At 44.5% G+C, this 15,817-nt stretch overlaps 1 protein-coding gene across 1 annotated transcript in view; it reads left to right on the forward strand.

Moving 5' to 3' along the window:
- Positions 1-15,817, forward strand: part of LOC112113135 (E3 ubiquitin-protein ligase HECW1-like) — a gene marked incomplete at its 5' end in the record, with an annotated part of 150,531 nt that overhangs the window by 30,821 nt on the left and 103,893 nt on the right. Inside the window, one exon of the mRNA XM_026654074.1 lies at positions 15,387-15,529. Within this exon, the coding sequence (XP_026509859.1) occupies positions 15,387-15,529 (143 nt within the window). The remainder of the gene's footprint in view (positions 1-15,386; positions 15,530-15,817) is intronic.

Below are 15,817 nucleotides of genomic sequence, written 5' to 3' on the forward strand. Positions count from 1 at the left end.
TCCCAGTAGCTGACACACTGTGCTTCATTCTGATTGAAGTTTCAACAATGTGAATCTATAGAAGCCTGAGGAATAAAACCAGTGCAAGTGACAGGAGAATCAGAACCCTAGTGAGTATTTTAAAGTGTCAGTTTATGTCCTCAGATCCATCCAAGATCTGACTGTCATGTATGATCGAAAAGATGTTCATGTATACAATAAAAGGTACCCCTCCTTTTTAAATTACCGAGGAATAAACTACTACTGTACATTTCTTGGCAGCAGAACAGTGGAAGAACTTGAAATCTTCTCAGTTTTTCTAAGTTAAATAGATAAGTTTACCTCAGTATCCACAATATCAAATTGTATTTCCCCATGTTCACTATAAGAAATATGTTAAATATTGAGGTAATGTTAATTTCTTATCTTAAGAAAGATGTCCTGGACTGAATAGACATTAAGATAACATATGGAGTACAAAGTACGTATCAATAGAGATCCATTAATAAATATAGGAATAAGTTGGATAATGACTATATTTGGCAGAGGCACCGATGTGGAAATATTGCCAACAGCTAAATCCATGCATGGAGATCTGCAATGGCAAACACAGCTATGGTACAAGTGTTGTACCGTGGTGTTTAGAAATACAGCACAATGTTTTTTATTCTAGATATTCATTTTATGTCGCAGGCTGTCCTTGCCTTCTCCTCCATTAGATGGTTGATTGAATTGTCTCTCATCAGTGTCCTGCAGTTATAGGTGCACACTGAGAGGACAGTCCTTTTTCTGGCCCCTGAGATTCTTAACAGCCTCTTGTCGACTGAACTCCCCACCACCGTCGTAGAATAGATCGAGGCGCGCACAAGGAGTTGGGGCCTGTTTATTTGTGTTGTTTTAGACATTTCTTCTTCTACCCGCTGGCTATGCCATCAGTGGCGCGTTTACCTCCTCAATTTAACTAGCACTCCTCCTCAAGGAGGAGGACAGCTGTCCTCTCCCTGGGTTGGTAGTCTGACACCTTAAAAGCATGGTTGAACCTCCTGAAGAATACACTCTGCTATCCTCGCTGTCAGACAAGCCAGCGTCACTGCTGTACCACTTTGAGGCATTGAGGTAGGATTTTGCAGCAGGGTCCCATTAGAAACCATCAAAATCAGATGGGTGCAAAGTTGTTTTAAAGAACAGTATTTTTTAATGGTTTTTAAAATTCCCATGGCTTTTTCAGGGGGAAGATGTCATGTTGTTCCCCCAGTGAAGACCCATGCAGTGTCCATTTACATCCCTTTACTCCAAGAGCCCCAACCACATGCTCCTCATATGGGGGGGCTTCCATGGGTACGGGAGAGAATGATGCCACTTGGGCTCTGCTTCCCTCCCTTTGATGATTGTGCTCGTGGCCAGTGGAATGGCATTTCTGTTTCTCCTACCCCCCTGCACTATCCAGCTGGGGGAAGGGCAAGACAATCCTGTAACACTGAGATGGCAGCTCTCACCAAACACCAATTCTGCAATAGTAGTCAATATTCCTAAACACTTGTTTTAAATATGAATATATTTATAAGCAAATTACTTCTTTAGCTCTCTGGGGGTTAAACCATCTGTCCCCTGATCCCAAGAACACAGAGGGTCCTACATGGTGCATAATTAACACCGTTCCATCATGGCAGGCTGTGATGACATCACACAGAGCACTCTGCTCTCCTTGCAGGCCATGGCATCCTGGTTTGGTTTAACTGGGCCAGATGCCTCCCGAGCACCCCCTCATGGCCAGGGATCACTCTGCAGGTGACCTGCTTCACTTTCTCCTCTCACCACAAATAAACTCCAAACAGGCTTTCATGAGTTCTTTGACGACAGCCCTCCTTAGGGTCTGGTTAAAAAATAAACACACAACTCTCCCCCCAGCCTTAAAGTGGGCACATTTCCAAACTCCCTTGGTGTCTCAGGGTCCTTTCTGCCTTACCAGGCTACTCGCAGCCCTTCCTAGCTGAAGCAGTTCCTCTAGTCTTAGGGTCTTCCCTGCAGCAGCCTTTTTCACTTTCTACAGTCTCTACTGCTTCCTTTCCTTGAAGCTTCCAGCTGCTCTATATAGGAGAATCAAACTATATACCCAGACTCCATCCCAGGTGGCTAATTAGATGGGTGCTGGCCAGCTCCAGACTTCCGACCCTGGAAGGGGCAGGCCACCCCATCACACTCTGTAGCTGCTCCCTCTGTGGAAAAGTGGAGATGGATTTTCAAGTCAGTCTCCATATCCCTCCAGTCCTTATCATCTCTGGTGAGACTGCCAACAAAGGTGCTAATTAGTGCTAGTTGCAGTGGTGATTTTTGTGATATAGGTCCTTGCGCTATAGAAGCCAGACTGAGACCACCAACTCATTTTACACAAGTCCCAATACAGCCATCAGCTCATAATGACTTTCACTTATTACTGCCCTGAGCCAAATTAGAACAATATACTTTTGAAGAGCCAAATAAGTTTCATATGTGATGTTGTTCCCCCTGCTCTGGGGTTATTTTTTCTGATTTCCCCCTCCTACTGACTTGTACATTTCTTCAGGAGACAGAAAAGAAGTGTCTAAAGAATTAAGCATGAACTGAACACATTTTTAAAAAACTGCACCATCTTTGCTTAGCAATCAGAGTTCTGCAGAGATGCAACCCCATTACCAAAATGGAAGTAATTGCACTAGACATCAAAGAACAAATCTATCAACTTGTTCTGCAGTTCCAGCTTTTTAATGTGCCCACATATTTCACCCAGTTGTGTTTAATACTAATTTTGCAGCAGAGGAAGGGGAAAAGCATAACTCTGCCGTGGCAATCTGCCATATGCCTTGCCGAGGGTGCCCATCATCTCAAATTGCATCAGTCATTTTGCATTAGGTCATACCTGATATGACATGTAAAGCAACACACCGTGACTGACACAACATTATGGGTAATTAGTGGATCAGGTTAATTAGAACAGTGTAGATTTTATTTCCTGCTTGCTATCCACTCACTCACACACCAGGTAGTGGCTATATTCACAGGGCCAGCCTTCAGCACAAGTGAGACAAGCAATCCCTTTGGGTCCCATGTAGCCTAAGGGTAGGTCTACACTTACCCGGTAGTTCGGCGGCGAGCGATCGAACTTCTGGGTTCGACTTATCGCGTCTTGTCTGGACGCGATAAGTCGAACCAGGAAGTGCTCGCCGTCGACTGCGGTACTCCTGCTCGGCGAGAGGAGTACCGCGGAGTCGACGGGGGAGCCTGCCTGCCACGTGTGGACCGAGGTAAGTTCGAACTAAGGTAATTCGAACTTCAGCTACGTTATTCATGTAGCTGAAGTTGCGTACCTTAGTTCAAATTGGGGGGTTAGTGTAGACCTGCCCTAAGTAACTTTTCTTCTAAGAAACTAAGTAATTTTCTTCATACTTTGTAGAGCAATGTTTACTGGAATCACATGACCAACAAACATCTGAGTCCATGAGTTCTTACTGAAGTCCAGATTGCTCTATAGAGTGCAAAGTAAAATTACTGTATTCTAGCAGTGATTTTAAAATCTTCCTGGTTCCTTTACAAATGTCCTCCATTCTTCTATGTCCAAATCAATAAACAAATCATTTTCCTGGCTTTTTTAACCCCAAGTCTGCAGCTGTGTTTCATTGTAGTGCTGAAATCTGTGACTTCCCTTGAGCTCTGCTTCACTGATGTAGTACTGACATTGTTTCACTAAAATCACAAGCAAAATCCATCCGGCCACTTTTGAATTACAGAATAAAGGACGGGGAACTGTTTCTTGTTTGGTTGGTTGGTTGGTTTGGTTTCACTTTTTGGAAAGCCTTAACAATTTGATAAAGCTGTATCTCAAAAACTTCATGGTTTAGTAATTTCCCATTTGCTTTGTGCATTAGTCCTGGAGAAGGTATATAATTCACCCTCCCAATATGTGTCAGAAGCCTCACCAGCAATATGCTTATAAATATCCATTTTCTGATGTATTCTACATACACTGTCTACAAACTACCGAGCACCTCATCCTCTGAAACAGAGGACTGTGGAGACCCGACACGAGCATATGCATTGCTATTTCCTTGTTAAAAATGTGCTTAAAGTTAAACATGTGTATGTTTGCAGGGTCTGACACATAATAAGTAGCTCAATTGCTTTTCACATAAATAGGCTTATTGACTGTAAGGTGCTTAAAGATCAGCATGTGCATAAGTGTTTGCAGGATCTGAACGGAAAGCCTCAGTCCATTGCAGAGTGCAGCAGGATCTTGAGGCAGAAAAAGGGTGGTGGAATTTTAACACAGAGTGTCCCAGTCTTTTGGACTTTTGTTCTGCAGTGTTCTAATGAGATTCTTTTTTACGTTATTTACAACCTTCACTCTGTCTTGATGAAGATTTTATTTCGGTACAGGCCAAAGAGCTACATAAACATTCTAAACATACAAATTCAAAAATGAAAGGAAGTTTTCATAGGTATAAACGCCAGTAGTTTGCTACAAAAATGATGAAATTCCTGCAAAAAGCTGAGTTTGCTGGTGGAAATGGTGAAACTTTGCCTTAGGTCAAACTTATGAATATCACCAGAAGAAAATTGTTGGGTTTGCACAATTCTAATTGCTTTGAATGTTTGTTTTCTAACTCCGTTGCTTGTGTATAACCCAGCACTCACTGTGCAGGTCAATTTCCATAAATCACAACAATATCAACAAGGAAAACAAGACTCAGCTCTTACTTTTCTTAGCAAGTATCTATAAATAGACTACTCAAGACAGATTCAATTCACAACAGACATTCTGGCCAAAGGTCTGTGTTGTTTTTTTAGCTCTATCCATTTTTACCTGTTTGTAAAAAGCCTTTGACTGAAATGTCCCTACTGGGAAATGAATGTGATTTGAGTAGTGTATGGGTCTAATCCTGAGGCTCCAGTAGTGACTGCAGAACAGATGGATACTGCTTCACTCCTTGTAAGTATTCCTTCCTCCATGCTAGACCCTCCCTTAGCTGGCAGTCAGGCTGTGAGCTAGAATACAGATTTTCCCATTCACTCCAATAGCAAATATTGACTGTTGTTTTCTTTGTTGATATGATTGAAGGAATGGAGATTGTTTAGCAAAGGGGTGGCTGGGAATATGTGTGGGCAGCAACCATGGACAATACAGGCTATATTAGCATTTCAAGATATTCTGCTACATTTGTAAAAATGATTTACATTGTGATTTGTAGATTTGTATAGGTGGGATCCATGAAAGCACTTAGGCACTTCAACAGCAGACTCGGGGAGCCTAAGTCCTAGTTTTGGCTCTCTGCAGCCACGAAGGACAGAAACTTACTATGAAAGCAGAGATTCTCATGTAACCACGTGACTCCAGGAGTTGAGGCTTTAAGAAAAGCACCAAATATTGCGCAATTCACAATAAAAATTGTGAGTTAGTAACACTGAAGATGGCAAATGAAATATTCTTACAATGAATCCCTTCGGGTTATAGTTGAAGTTAAAAATGGAGCTGTTTGTGGGCACATGTGGGAGCAATATTAACCGGCATCTTCCTACATAAAAAGTCAATTTTTATTTCACGTTGTGATCACATAGTTGCCTTCTCTCAGCACTCTTGGAATGAATTATTCATTGCAACATCATTCAGTGTGCACCCAAGGGTACCACAGAATTCATAATCAAGCTCTTTTTTATTCATAGATATGCAGCCTATGCTGTCATCTTTGCTTCACAGAAAAAGCAGACTAGCTGCTTTTGTGTGACAGTTTGCAAATACTAGACCAACAAAAAGACATCATGCTTATTAAAGCCAGTAGCAGTTACTAGCATTTTATATTGGTTGATAGGAGTTGCCTTTTGAAAGAGACCACAAAACTCACTGTCCTTTATGCTCTTCAAAGACATTAAGGACCAGTTTTGGGGGTAATGCAAAATCATCCCATCTTAGGGGTTGCAAGAAAGGTTACCAGCTAAGACAAGGATGGGCAAACTTTTTGGCCCGAGGGCCACATCTGGGTATGGAAATTGTATGGCAAGCCATAAATGCTCACAAAATTGGGGGTTGCGATGCGGGAGGAGGTAAGGGCTCCAGAGTGCGGCCAGAAATTAGGAGTTCAGGGTGTAGGAGGGGGCTCCAGGCTGGGGTTGGGGTGCAGTGGGGGTGAGGGTTCTGGGGTGGGGCTGAGGATGAGGGGTTGGGGGTGCAGGACGGTGCTCTGGGCTGGGACCGAGGGGTTCAGAGGGCAGGAGGGGGATCAGGAGTGGGGCAGGGGGTTGGGCACAGGAGAGGGTCGGGGGGGCAGGCTCTGGGCGGTGCTTACCTCAAGTAGCTCCCAGAAGCAGCGGTATGTCCCCGCTCCGGATCCTACGAGGAGGCGCAGCCAGACGGCTCTGCGCTCTGTCCTGTCCGCAGGCTCCACCCCTGCAGTTCCCATTGGACGTGGTTCCCGGCCAATGGGAGCTGCAGGGGCAGCACTTGGGGCAGGGGCAGCGTGCAGAACCCCCTGGCTGCCCCTATGCGTAGGAGCCAGAGAGGGGACATGCTGCTGCTTCCGGGAGCCACGTGGAGCGAGGTAAGCCCCCGACCCCGCTCCGCAGAGGAAGCTCGAGGGCCGGATTAAAACATCTGTAGGGCCGGATGCGGCTCCTGGGCTGTAGTTTGCCCACCCCTGAGCTCTAAGATGAAGGGGTCAGCATTTGTAGGGTGGCAGTAGTTAAGAATAGCGTGTAAGTTAGGATTTGGTAGTGTTATATTTCCAGATCCAAATATGCCAATCATGTCTTTAATTAAATACCTTTTAGGGCCCAAATTTTCAAAAGTGATTAGTGATTCCAGATGTCTCAGTTTTTAGGGGCCCAACTAGAAACACCTTAAAGGGGCTGATTTTCAGAGGGAGAGTGCACAGCTCTTACTCAGGGCCGTCCTTAGGATTTATGGGGCCCTACGCAGTATTATTAAACTGGTGCTCCTATGCCCGACTTGCTCTTAGCAACACAAACATAAGCTTACAGTATTGGAAAACTTGCCACATGCACTTTATTAAAAACAGTTTAATTGTGCCACCTTCCCTCCCACCTGTGCCCCCAAATCCAGGCCTGCACTGCCAGCGTGCCCCACCATACCACCCCCCCGCCCAGTAACTCCACTTCCTTATGCCCAGCAACCCCCATGCCCAGTGGCTCCTCACCCAGAGATCTCCACCACAGATCCCTATGCCCAGCGATCTCCCACCCACAGCACCCCCCCCAACTACCCAGCACCCCATTTTCAGCACCAAAAAATTAAATTATGTGCACAATATTTTAAAATTCTGAAAAGTTCTGCAAATTTTGTCAATAAATAAATGTGGAGGCTCCAGCATGGCAGTGGCAAACATAGGCCACTGGCTGCATGGAGGTGGGAGATCACCCTGCAGCCTTCCCCATCTCCCCCCCCCCTTCCCTCCCCTCTTAGGATAGGGACTTGGCAGGAAGATACCTCTGTATGCATGTCAAAAGGCCACAGGGAAGCATTTTACAAAATCCGTTTGAATGACGAAAAAGAAATAGCTGATACCAATGGCTAAGTCCAGCCCTCATCCAGGCCCTTGTCTGCCACCGCTCTGGGCCATAACTCCCAAATGGCCTTTCATTCTCCCTAAAATAGAGCCTTTACCCTCTAATCCTGAAAAGTAAAGAGGTGCTTGGGATGTGCAGTTTAATCAGAAAAGGAATTATATTCAGGCACCCCCAGTCTTTTTTTCTGCCCTGATTTATGCACCTGGTTGCCATACACGGCTCAGTGGGATTGTACTGGGTATAACTCGGCACGCAGTTTCAACAATGCTTCAACAGTGGGGCTGGAGCCATAACCAGCCAAGTCTCATTTGAACAGTGGCGCTTGTTTTGAATTATTTAACGCCATTTTTAAAGGTCTTTCCCACAGGTGAGGAAGAAGGTGCTGCATTCTTCAAGGGACCTTTAAAATCCCACTCAACGCTGCACTGTTTAGAACTCTCCCTAATTCAAAATGCTACCAGCTTGAGAGGCAGCCCTGGAGATAGTTGGCTCCACAAGAAAAAAAATCATGTCCCTTTTCTCTAAACAAAAGTTTTCAGCTACTCCAGCCTTGTCAAGCGTGAGTCCATCTTCCTCCCCAGCTAAGAGGTCGTTCCCTCCCATGCATTCTGCAGCCCTGATTGCTGCTTTTCTGCTCCAGGTACATCCCTCTCCTCCTTTTGTTTTAGTGTCAGTTTCCTCCTGTTGACACCGGAATATTGTGAATGGGCAGGAAAAGCAAACGCCACCTTCTTTTATTTTCCTTTAACTTTCCCTCCTCCCAGCCCGCGTCTGCTGCTGATCCCCGCTGGGGAAGGGAGGAGAGGAAAAGGCGATGGTCCAAAGGGGATCCTCGGCATCTGGGCTTAGACTTTGGAGAAGAGGGAGGCGGAGTGAAAAGGAGACTAGAAGAGAGATTGCAGGGAGTTGCCAGTAGGGCAGGGCATGTTGGCAGAAGAGGGGAGAGGTGCAGGTACAGTGTGGGGCTGCTCAGTGAGAACAGCAGCTCTCCCCAGGGGCCACCAGCCTTCTCCCCAGGAGGCCCTAGCGCATTCGCTGCTCACTCACTGAGCCAGACAAAGACACACCTCTGCTCTTTTCCCTTCCTAGCCCGGCTCCCCGCAGCCATCCCCAGCCCGGTTCTTCCTCCTCCCCCACCTCACTTCCCGCAGTCCCGTGCACAGCTCTACCTCCCAAGCTTGGCACTCCAGCTCTCTTCCCAGCCTCCGGGTTTTCCCCCCGCTCTGTTCCTGCCCCCCCTTCCCCGGTCTGGCTCCGCGCCCCCTGCTCACTCACATGCAAACTTTCGTTCCTGGCCCCGTGAGGCTCCACCCGAGCCAGAGCCCTGAGCTGGCCTGCTGAGGAGTGAGTGGGTGGAGGGGAGAGCAGGGGAGGGGCCTGGCGTCAGGGAGAAGCCTGTCAGCCCATCATGGGGGAGGGGCCGGAGAGGAGAGGAGTCTTCCTTCATGCATCCCACTGGGAGACATTCACAGAGAGAGAGGACTGTTATCATGGGATGAACTCTACCTGAGTAGGGAGGGAAATAAACTTCTGGGATGGAAGTTGGCACAATTGATTAAGAGACCTTTAAACTAGGGAGATGCTCATCTAATTGTCACACCTGGTTCTAATGTTGAGTGGAAGGAAAATCAAGTAAAAAAGGCTACAGCAATGGAGAAAGGAACAAGAGAGGGTAGGAGAATGGACAACAAGAGGCAAGACAGTAACGGTCAGGTAGGCAATACTAGTAGTAAAACGACTTCACCTAGTTGTGTGAGGAATCTGGGTGAACCCAAGCAGAAACAACTAAAATGTCTCTACACCAATGTAGGAGGCTGGGTAACAAAATGGAGGAAATAGAATTACTGGTGCAGGAAGTAAAACCAGGTATTATAGAGATAACCAAACATGGTGGAATAGTACTCATGTACATGTGCTGAAGTACAGGTATTGAAGTTTATGTGCTATTCAGGAAAGACAGAAATAAAGGTAAAGGTGGTGGAGTAGCACTGTATATTAATGATGAAGAAGACTGTAAAGAAATTAGAAGTGATGGAATGGATAAAACAGAATCTATTTGGATCAAAAATCACTTTGGGTAAGAAAGGTAATAGAGGCGTTCTGGAATAGTTCTTGGGGTCTGCTACAGACCCCCAGAATCCAATCTTGATATGAATAGAGACATCTTTAATATTTAAATGAAATTAATACTACTGTGATTATGGAAGACTTTAATTTCCCAATTGTTAAATAGCAAGGACCTCATAGAAGAACTGGTTGTAGAGGACAACCTTTGTGTGAGTGGTCATAAGTTAGTTCATCTGAAACTAGATGGAAGAATAAATAAGAATAGGTCTGCAACTCGGACCCTATATTTCAAAGGGCAAACTTAAAAAAATTAAGGGAATTAGTTAGGGAAGTTGGGATTGAAGAATTCAGGGATCTGAATGTGGAGGAGGCTTGGAATTACTTTAAGTCAAAGTTGAAGAAACTATCTGGAGCCTGCATCCCAAGCAAGGAGGAAAATCATAGGGAAAGGTTGAAGACCAAACTGGATGAGCAGGTATCTCAAACAGGTTATTAAGAGAAAGCAGAAGGCCTACAAGGAATGGATGGATCAGAGGTCAGAAGATGTAGGGATAAAGTGAGAACTGGCAAAAGCCAGCAGAGCAAGACCTTGCAAAGGAAATTAAAACCAATAGTAAAAGGTTCTTTAGCCATATAAACTAAAAGAAAACAGGAAAAGAAGAAGTGGGACCTTTAAGTACTGAGGATGGGGTGGAGATTATAGACAATCTAGGTATGGCCCAACACCTAAACGAATATTTGCCTCAGTTTTTAAGAACAGTAATGAGGAACTTGGGGACAGTGACAGGATGGCTAATGGAAATGAGGATATGGAAGTAGAAATTGCCACATCCAAGGAGGAAGCCAGACTCAAATAGCTTAATGCAACCAAGTCAGGGTGTCAGGATAATCTTCATCCAAGAATATTAAAAGACACATGAAATTACAAGCCCAATAGCAAGACTTTTTCATGAATCTGTGAACTCAGGGGTCATACCCTATGACTGGGAAATGCAAATATTGTACCTATATTTAAGACAGGAAAAAAAGTGATCTGAGAAACTACAGGCCTGTTAGTTTGACCTCAATTGTATGCAAGGTTTTAGAACACATTTTGAAAGACAGAGTCATTAAAGACGTAGAGGTCATTGGGATAAACTACGAAATGGTTTTACAAAAGGCCAGACCAACCTGATCTCTTTCTTGAAGAAGTTAACCAATTTTCTAGACAAAGGAAATGCAATAGATTTAATCTACCTGTATTTCAGTAAAACATTTGATACAGTTCCACGTGGAAAATTATTAGTTAAGTTGGAGGAGATGAGGATTAATATGAGAATTGAAAGGTAAGTAAGGAACTAGTTAAAGGGGAGACTACATGCTGACAGGTCAACTGTCAGGCTGGAGGGAGGTTGCGAATGGAGTTCCTCAAAGGGGGGAAAAGGGGAAATGTGTTGATAAAATTTGCAGATGATACAAAATGTGGGAGGTATTTCTGGAAGGGAAGAGGACCAGAATATCATACAAGAAGATTTGGAGAACCTTGAAAATTGGAGTAATAGTAATAGGATGAAATTTAACAGTGCAAAGTGCAAGGTCATGCACTTAGGGACTAACAGCAATTTTTGCTGAAAGCTGGGGATTTATCAGTTGCAAATGACAGAGGAAGAGAAAGACCTAGATATTGGTCAATCAAAGGATGACAATGATCTGCCAATATCATGTGGCTGTGAAAAAGGCTAATGCTATCCTAGGGTGCATCAGGGGAGGTATTTCCAGTAGAGATGGGTAAGTGCTGTTACCATTATACTAGGCACTGGTGAGACTTCATCTGGAACACTGTGTGCAATTCTGGTCTCCCACGTTTAAAAAAGAAGAATTCAAACTGGAACAGGTACAGAGAAGGGTTACTAGGGTGATCAAAGCAGGGGTGGCTCTATGTATTTTGCCGCCCCAAGCACGGCAGTCAGGCAGCCTTCGATGGCATGCCTACGGGAGGTCCGCTGGTAACGCGGATTCATCAGCATGCCTGCGGGAGGTCCACTGGTCCCGCGCCTTCGGCGTACCCACCAACGAAACCGCAGGACCAGTGGACCTCCCGCAGGCGTGCTGATGAAGGCAGCCTGACTGCTGCCCTCACGGCGACTGGCAGGTCGCCCCCTGCGGCTTGCCGCCCCAGGCACGCGCTTGGTACGCTGGTGCCTGGAGCCACCCCGGATCAAAGGAATGGAGAATCTACCTTATGAAACTAGACTTAAGGACGTTGGCTTATTTAACCTAACAAAACAAAGATTGAGGGGAGATATGGTTGCTTTCTATAAATACATCAGAGAGGGAGAACAGTTATTTAAGTTAAGGGCCAATGTTGACACAAGAACAAATCGATATAACTGGACCACCAACAAGTTTAGGCTTGAAATTAGAGAAAGGTTTCTGTCAGAGGAGTGAAATTTTGGAACAGCCTTCCAAGGGAGCAGTGGGGGCAAAAAATCTAACTTGTTTCAAGACTGAGCTTGATAAGTTTATGGAGGAGATGTTATGATGAGATTGGATACAGTGGCATGTGGCCCATCCACTATTGCTATTAGCAAATATCTTTAAAAACTGGACATGGGGATCTAGATGGGGAGGGCTCTGAGTTACTACAGAGAATTGTTTCCCAGGTGTCTGGCTGGTGGGTCTTGCTCACAAGCTCAGTGTCTAATTGATCACCATATTAGGGAGGTCAGGAAGGAATTTTCCCCCAGATCAGATTAACGGAGACCTTGAGAGGGTTCACCTTCCTCTGCAGCATGGGGCACAGGTTCCCTGCTGGTTTAAACTAGAGTAAATGGTGGATTATCTGTAACTTGAAGTCTTTAAATCATGATTTGAGGACTTCAGTAACTCAGCCAGAGGTTATGGGCCTATTACAGGAGTGAGTGGGTGAGGTTCTGTGGCCTGTGATGTGTAGGTGGTCAGACTATATGGTCTTCTTGCCTTAAAGTCTATGAGTCAGAAGAGGCCCTCTGTACGGCAACTACAGTCATGCCAGGGGACCAGATTATGGCATGGTTGTCCCCTAACATGATCAAAATATTGTTTGATCGATGAGACTTCACTGTATCTTAACTTTTTCTTAGACCAGTGCCTGTCCTTGCAAATAGAGTTACTTCCCTGGGTTGCTTTCAACACATCTTACCCAACACACAATGGCCCAGATCCTCAGAGGTATTTAGGCTCCTAACTTCATTGCCTACCCTTGCAAAGCTACTGTTACTGCAAATGCGCCTGTACAATGTTAACTTTCCTCCTAAAATAAAAATGGAACTATCAGGACTGGTTCCACTCCAAAGTCAAAGAAATATATTTTCATGTTAATTCTGATTTACCTCAGATTTACATGATATCACAAAGAGTTAATGATGAGGGGATCATTTAAATCATTAATGCAGTTTGTACTTTCCATTTAAGAATGATTGATCTTTATTTTGCATGTGTGCACACATGTTCTAATCCTTGGAGATTTTTTTGTACTAAAAGTGTCAACAGCCTAATCATTTACAACTTTATTAAATGACAAATTGAGGCATTTGCTATAATGTCATTCATCTACTGGTTAATTCCCCTGTTCTGAATTCCTTACGAGTGTCATGGAGCAGCCAGTTGCCTTGGGGCTATATCAATCTGTTACAATAGTAATAATAATAACAAAGACACTATACAATTTTCAATATGCCTGGAATCTGCTGCTCTCTGCTTTGCAAAACTTACTCTCTTTTCTAATATATTGCAGAAAATGTGTAGAAAGTGTGGACAAAAAGATGTGTTAGCACTTCTTCTAGTTTTATTTCTCGGCTTACTTGCAATTCTTGCCAAACACACACTGCAGTTTTGCAGATCAAGCATCCTGGCTGCTCACTTGTGAGTAACTTGAAGACCTCATTTTCGGAGGTGCAGCTCCCTTAGACTTCATTAGGAGTTGTAGGTACTCAGGCCCTAATTCAGCGCTTAACTTCAAGCCTTAATAACCTGGATTGCCATTGACAGTGGGAGTGTTAGATAATTATTTCAGGCACCTTAGGACTCATTTAATACACCACTTTGATACTGTGTGGATAGTGGTCTTTTAGGTGAAATCAAGCAACAGTCCCATGTTCATTCAAAGTCATTTACACACCTACGTGAGATTCCCTCCCTTAGTTTATAACTCACTAAAAGCAGTAAATCCACTTGGAGCAGAGGTGCAGTGGGGCAAGCCACCATCAGCTCCCACATTGGTAGGGACCCAGAGCTAGGCTCTACTGCCCCAGAAGTGAATTCCAATATCCAGGAAAGGGCAAAGCCAGCCCCTCCAGGAGACGTGCTATTGGGTATTCCTCCTGGGCAGTGTCTGCTGTTAGGGCACCGACAGAGCCTTGACTGTTTTTCAAAGCTCTCCTTCACAGGGGCCAATGTCCCCTCTGGTGCAGCTACCCTGATTGTCCTAAGGATGTAAACTGTGCATGCCCCCTTGTGCTCTCTAGCTTGAAGTTTACCCCCCACTCTCAAGTTTGCATTTAGCACTGTCTAAATGCTTTTTACAGTGCTATGTACACGTGTAAACGTGATTGAAAAATATGTAGCTGAGCACCCTTCTCTTTGAGATCACTGGCTCAGATCTGGCCTAGAGAATTAATAATATCCGATGGCTCTTGGGGGGCCAGTGTGAAATAAGTTCATGGTATCACTCTGGGTCCTAGACAATGGTCCATAGCACAAAAGCACCACCACAATTGGCACTGTCACTGATGTTGCAGTCTTGGCAAAGAGATGAAACACTGAAGGGGCATGAAAACAAATCTACTCTCTCTGCTCTGGCATTGTCCTGCCAATTCAGGGCTCAGGCAGGACAATGTGGAGGCAGGTTATGTGGAGGTTGTGTCTCTGCCTGTTCTGTACCTGTCCTTTGGATAAAATGAAGACTACAGATACTTGGGTGGTGAAGCCAGCACGTCGAATTGGGATAGCGTGGGAGACACGATGGGTTTGTGCGTAAATTGCTATCATCATTTTTCACACTTGCAAAAGCAGTGTTCTTGGATATTATAGTATTACTAGATATCTTACACCTAGATATTCACATTGTTTGTCAGCAGAATTGTATTTACTTGCAACTTCTTTTTTCTTTTTTTTCTGGAAAGTAAGGGCTTCGCTGGGACTGAATTTTTGGAAAAATGCAAAATTTGGCCCAATGAGCATGACTGGCATGTAAATAATGAAGGTATTAGTGTGCATAATTCCTGCTAGTATCCACTTCCTGCAAACTATAGAGGCCTGATCCTGCAAAGTGTTGAGCATTTCCTGTGAGTTGCTCCTACTCAACCCCTCTGACTCAGGGCTCAGTATCTTACAGGTTTGGACCCTGGGATCCAAGAGGTCTTGTCTGTACAGTAATTTAGTGCATGGTAAGGTGGGGTGTGAATCTACAGTACACCACACACTAAGTGGACCTTACTCACACTAAGTGGACCTTGGTACTACACACTAATAGTTCTACAGTGCACTGTGATCTTCTCCCTTTTCAAATAGCAGTAGGTCAAAGCACACTATTGAACTTTTGTGCAAGGGCAGCATGATCCATGTGTACAGTTACTACGTGTCAGGCTAGAGTGCTGTAGACTTGCACGCTGGCTTGCCACACACTAAATCACCGCATAGACATGCCCCTAGTATTGGTTTTGTCCTGGTTCTAAGAAACTGCTTAATTGCTGAACCTTCCTGTTGTGTTAGTAAGCTTGAACTTCACATGCCTAAGCCACTTATTCCATGTTCTTTTTTTTTTATCATAGCAGTTCAGCTTTGTTTCCCTTCCCACGGACGTTCTGGAAGTAGAAGTTAAGGACAAGTTTGCAAAGAGCCGGCCGATCATTAAACGCTTCTTGGGGAAACTTTCCATGCCAGTGCAACGTCTGCTGGAGAGACATGCTATAGGGTAAATCTGTTATCTGTGTGACTTTTGTGTTACTGACGGATCACACTGCCACTATGAAAAGGAGAGCGAAGTCCATGGCTGAAACAGCATGATGTAATCAAATAATCTTGCTCAAATGAAATTACTTATTTCACAGGGATTTCTCTGATTAATGATGCTGGTTTAAGTTAGAATTTACTTCCTTGTTATAAACGTGGGACTCTCCAGGAAAAGACCTTGCTGAGTGCAACGGCTTTGTTTTCTGGTGAGTCCCAAACCTCGCTTTATTTTGTCTCTGTAAATGGTTCC

This window comes from Terrapene carolina, unplaced genomic scaffold (genome assembly GCF_002925995.2).
Source record: "Terrapene carolina triunguis isolate 2854851 unplaced genomic scaffold, T_m_triunguis-2.0 Scaffold180, whole genome shotgun sequence".
Lineage (NCBI taxonomy): Eukaryota > Metazoa > Chordata > Testudines > Emydidae > Terrapene > Terrapene triunguis.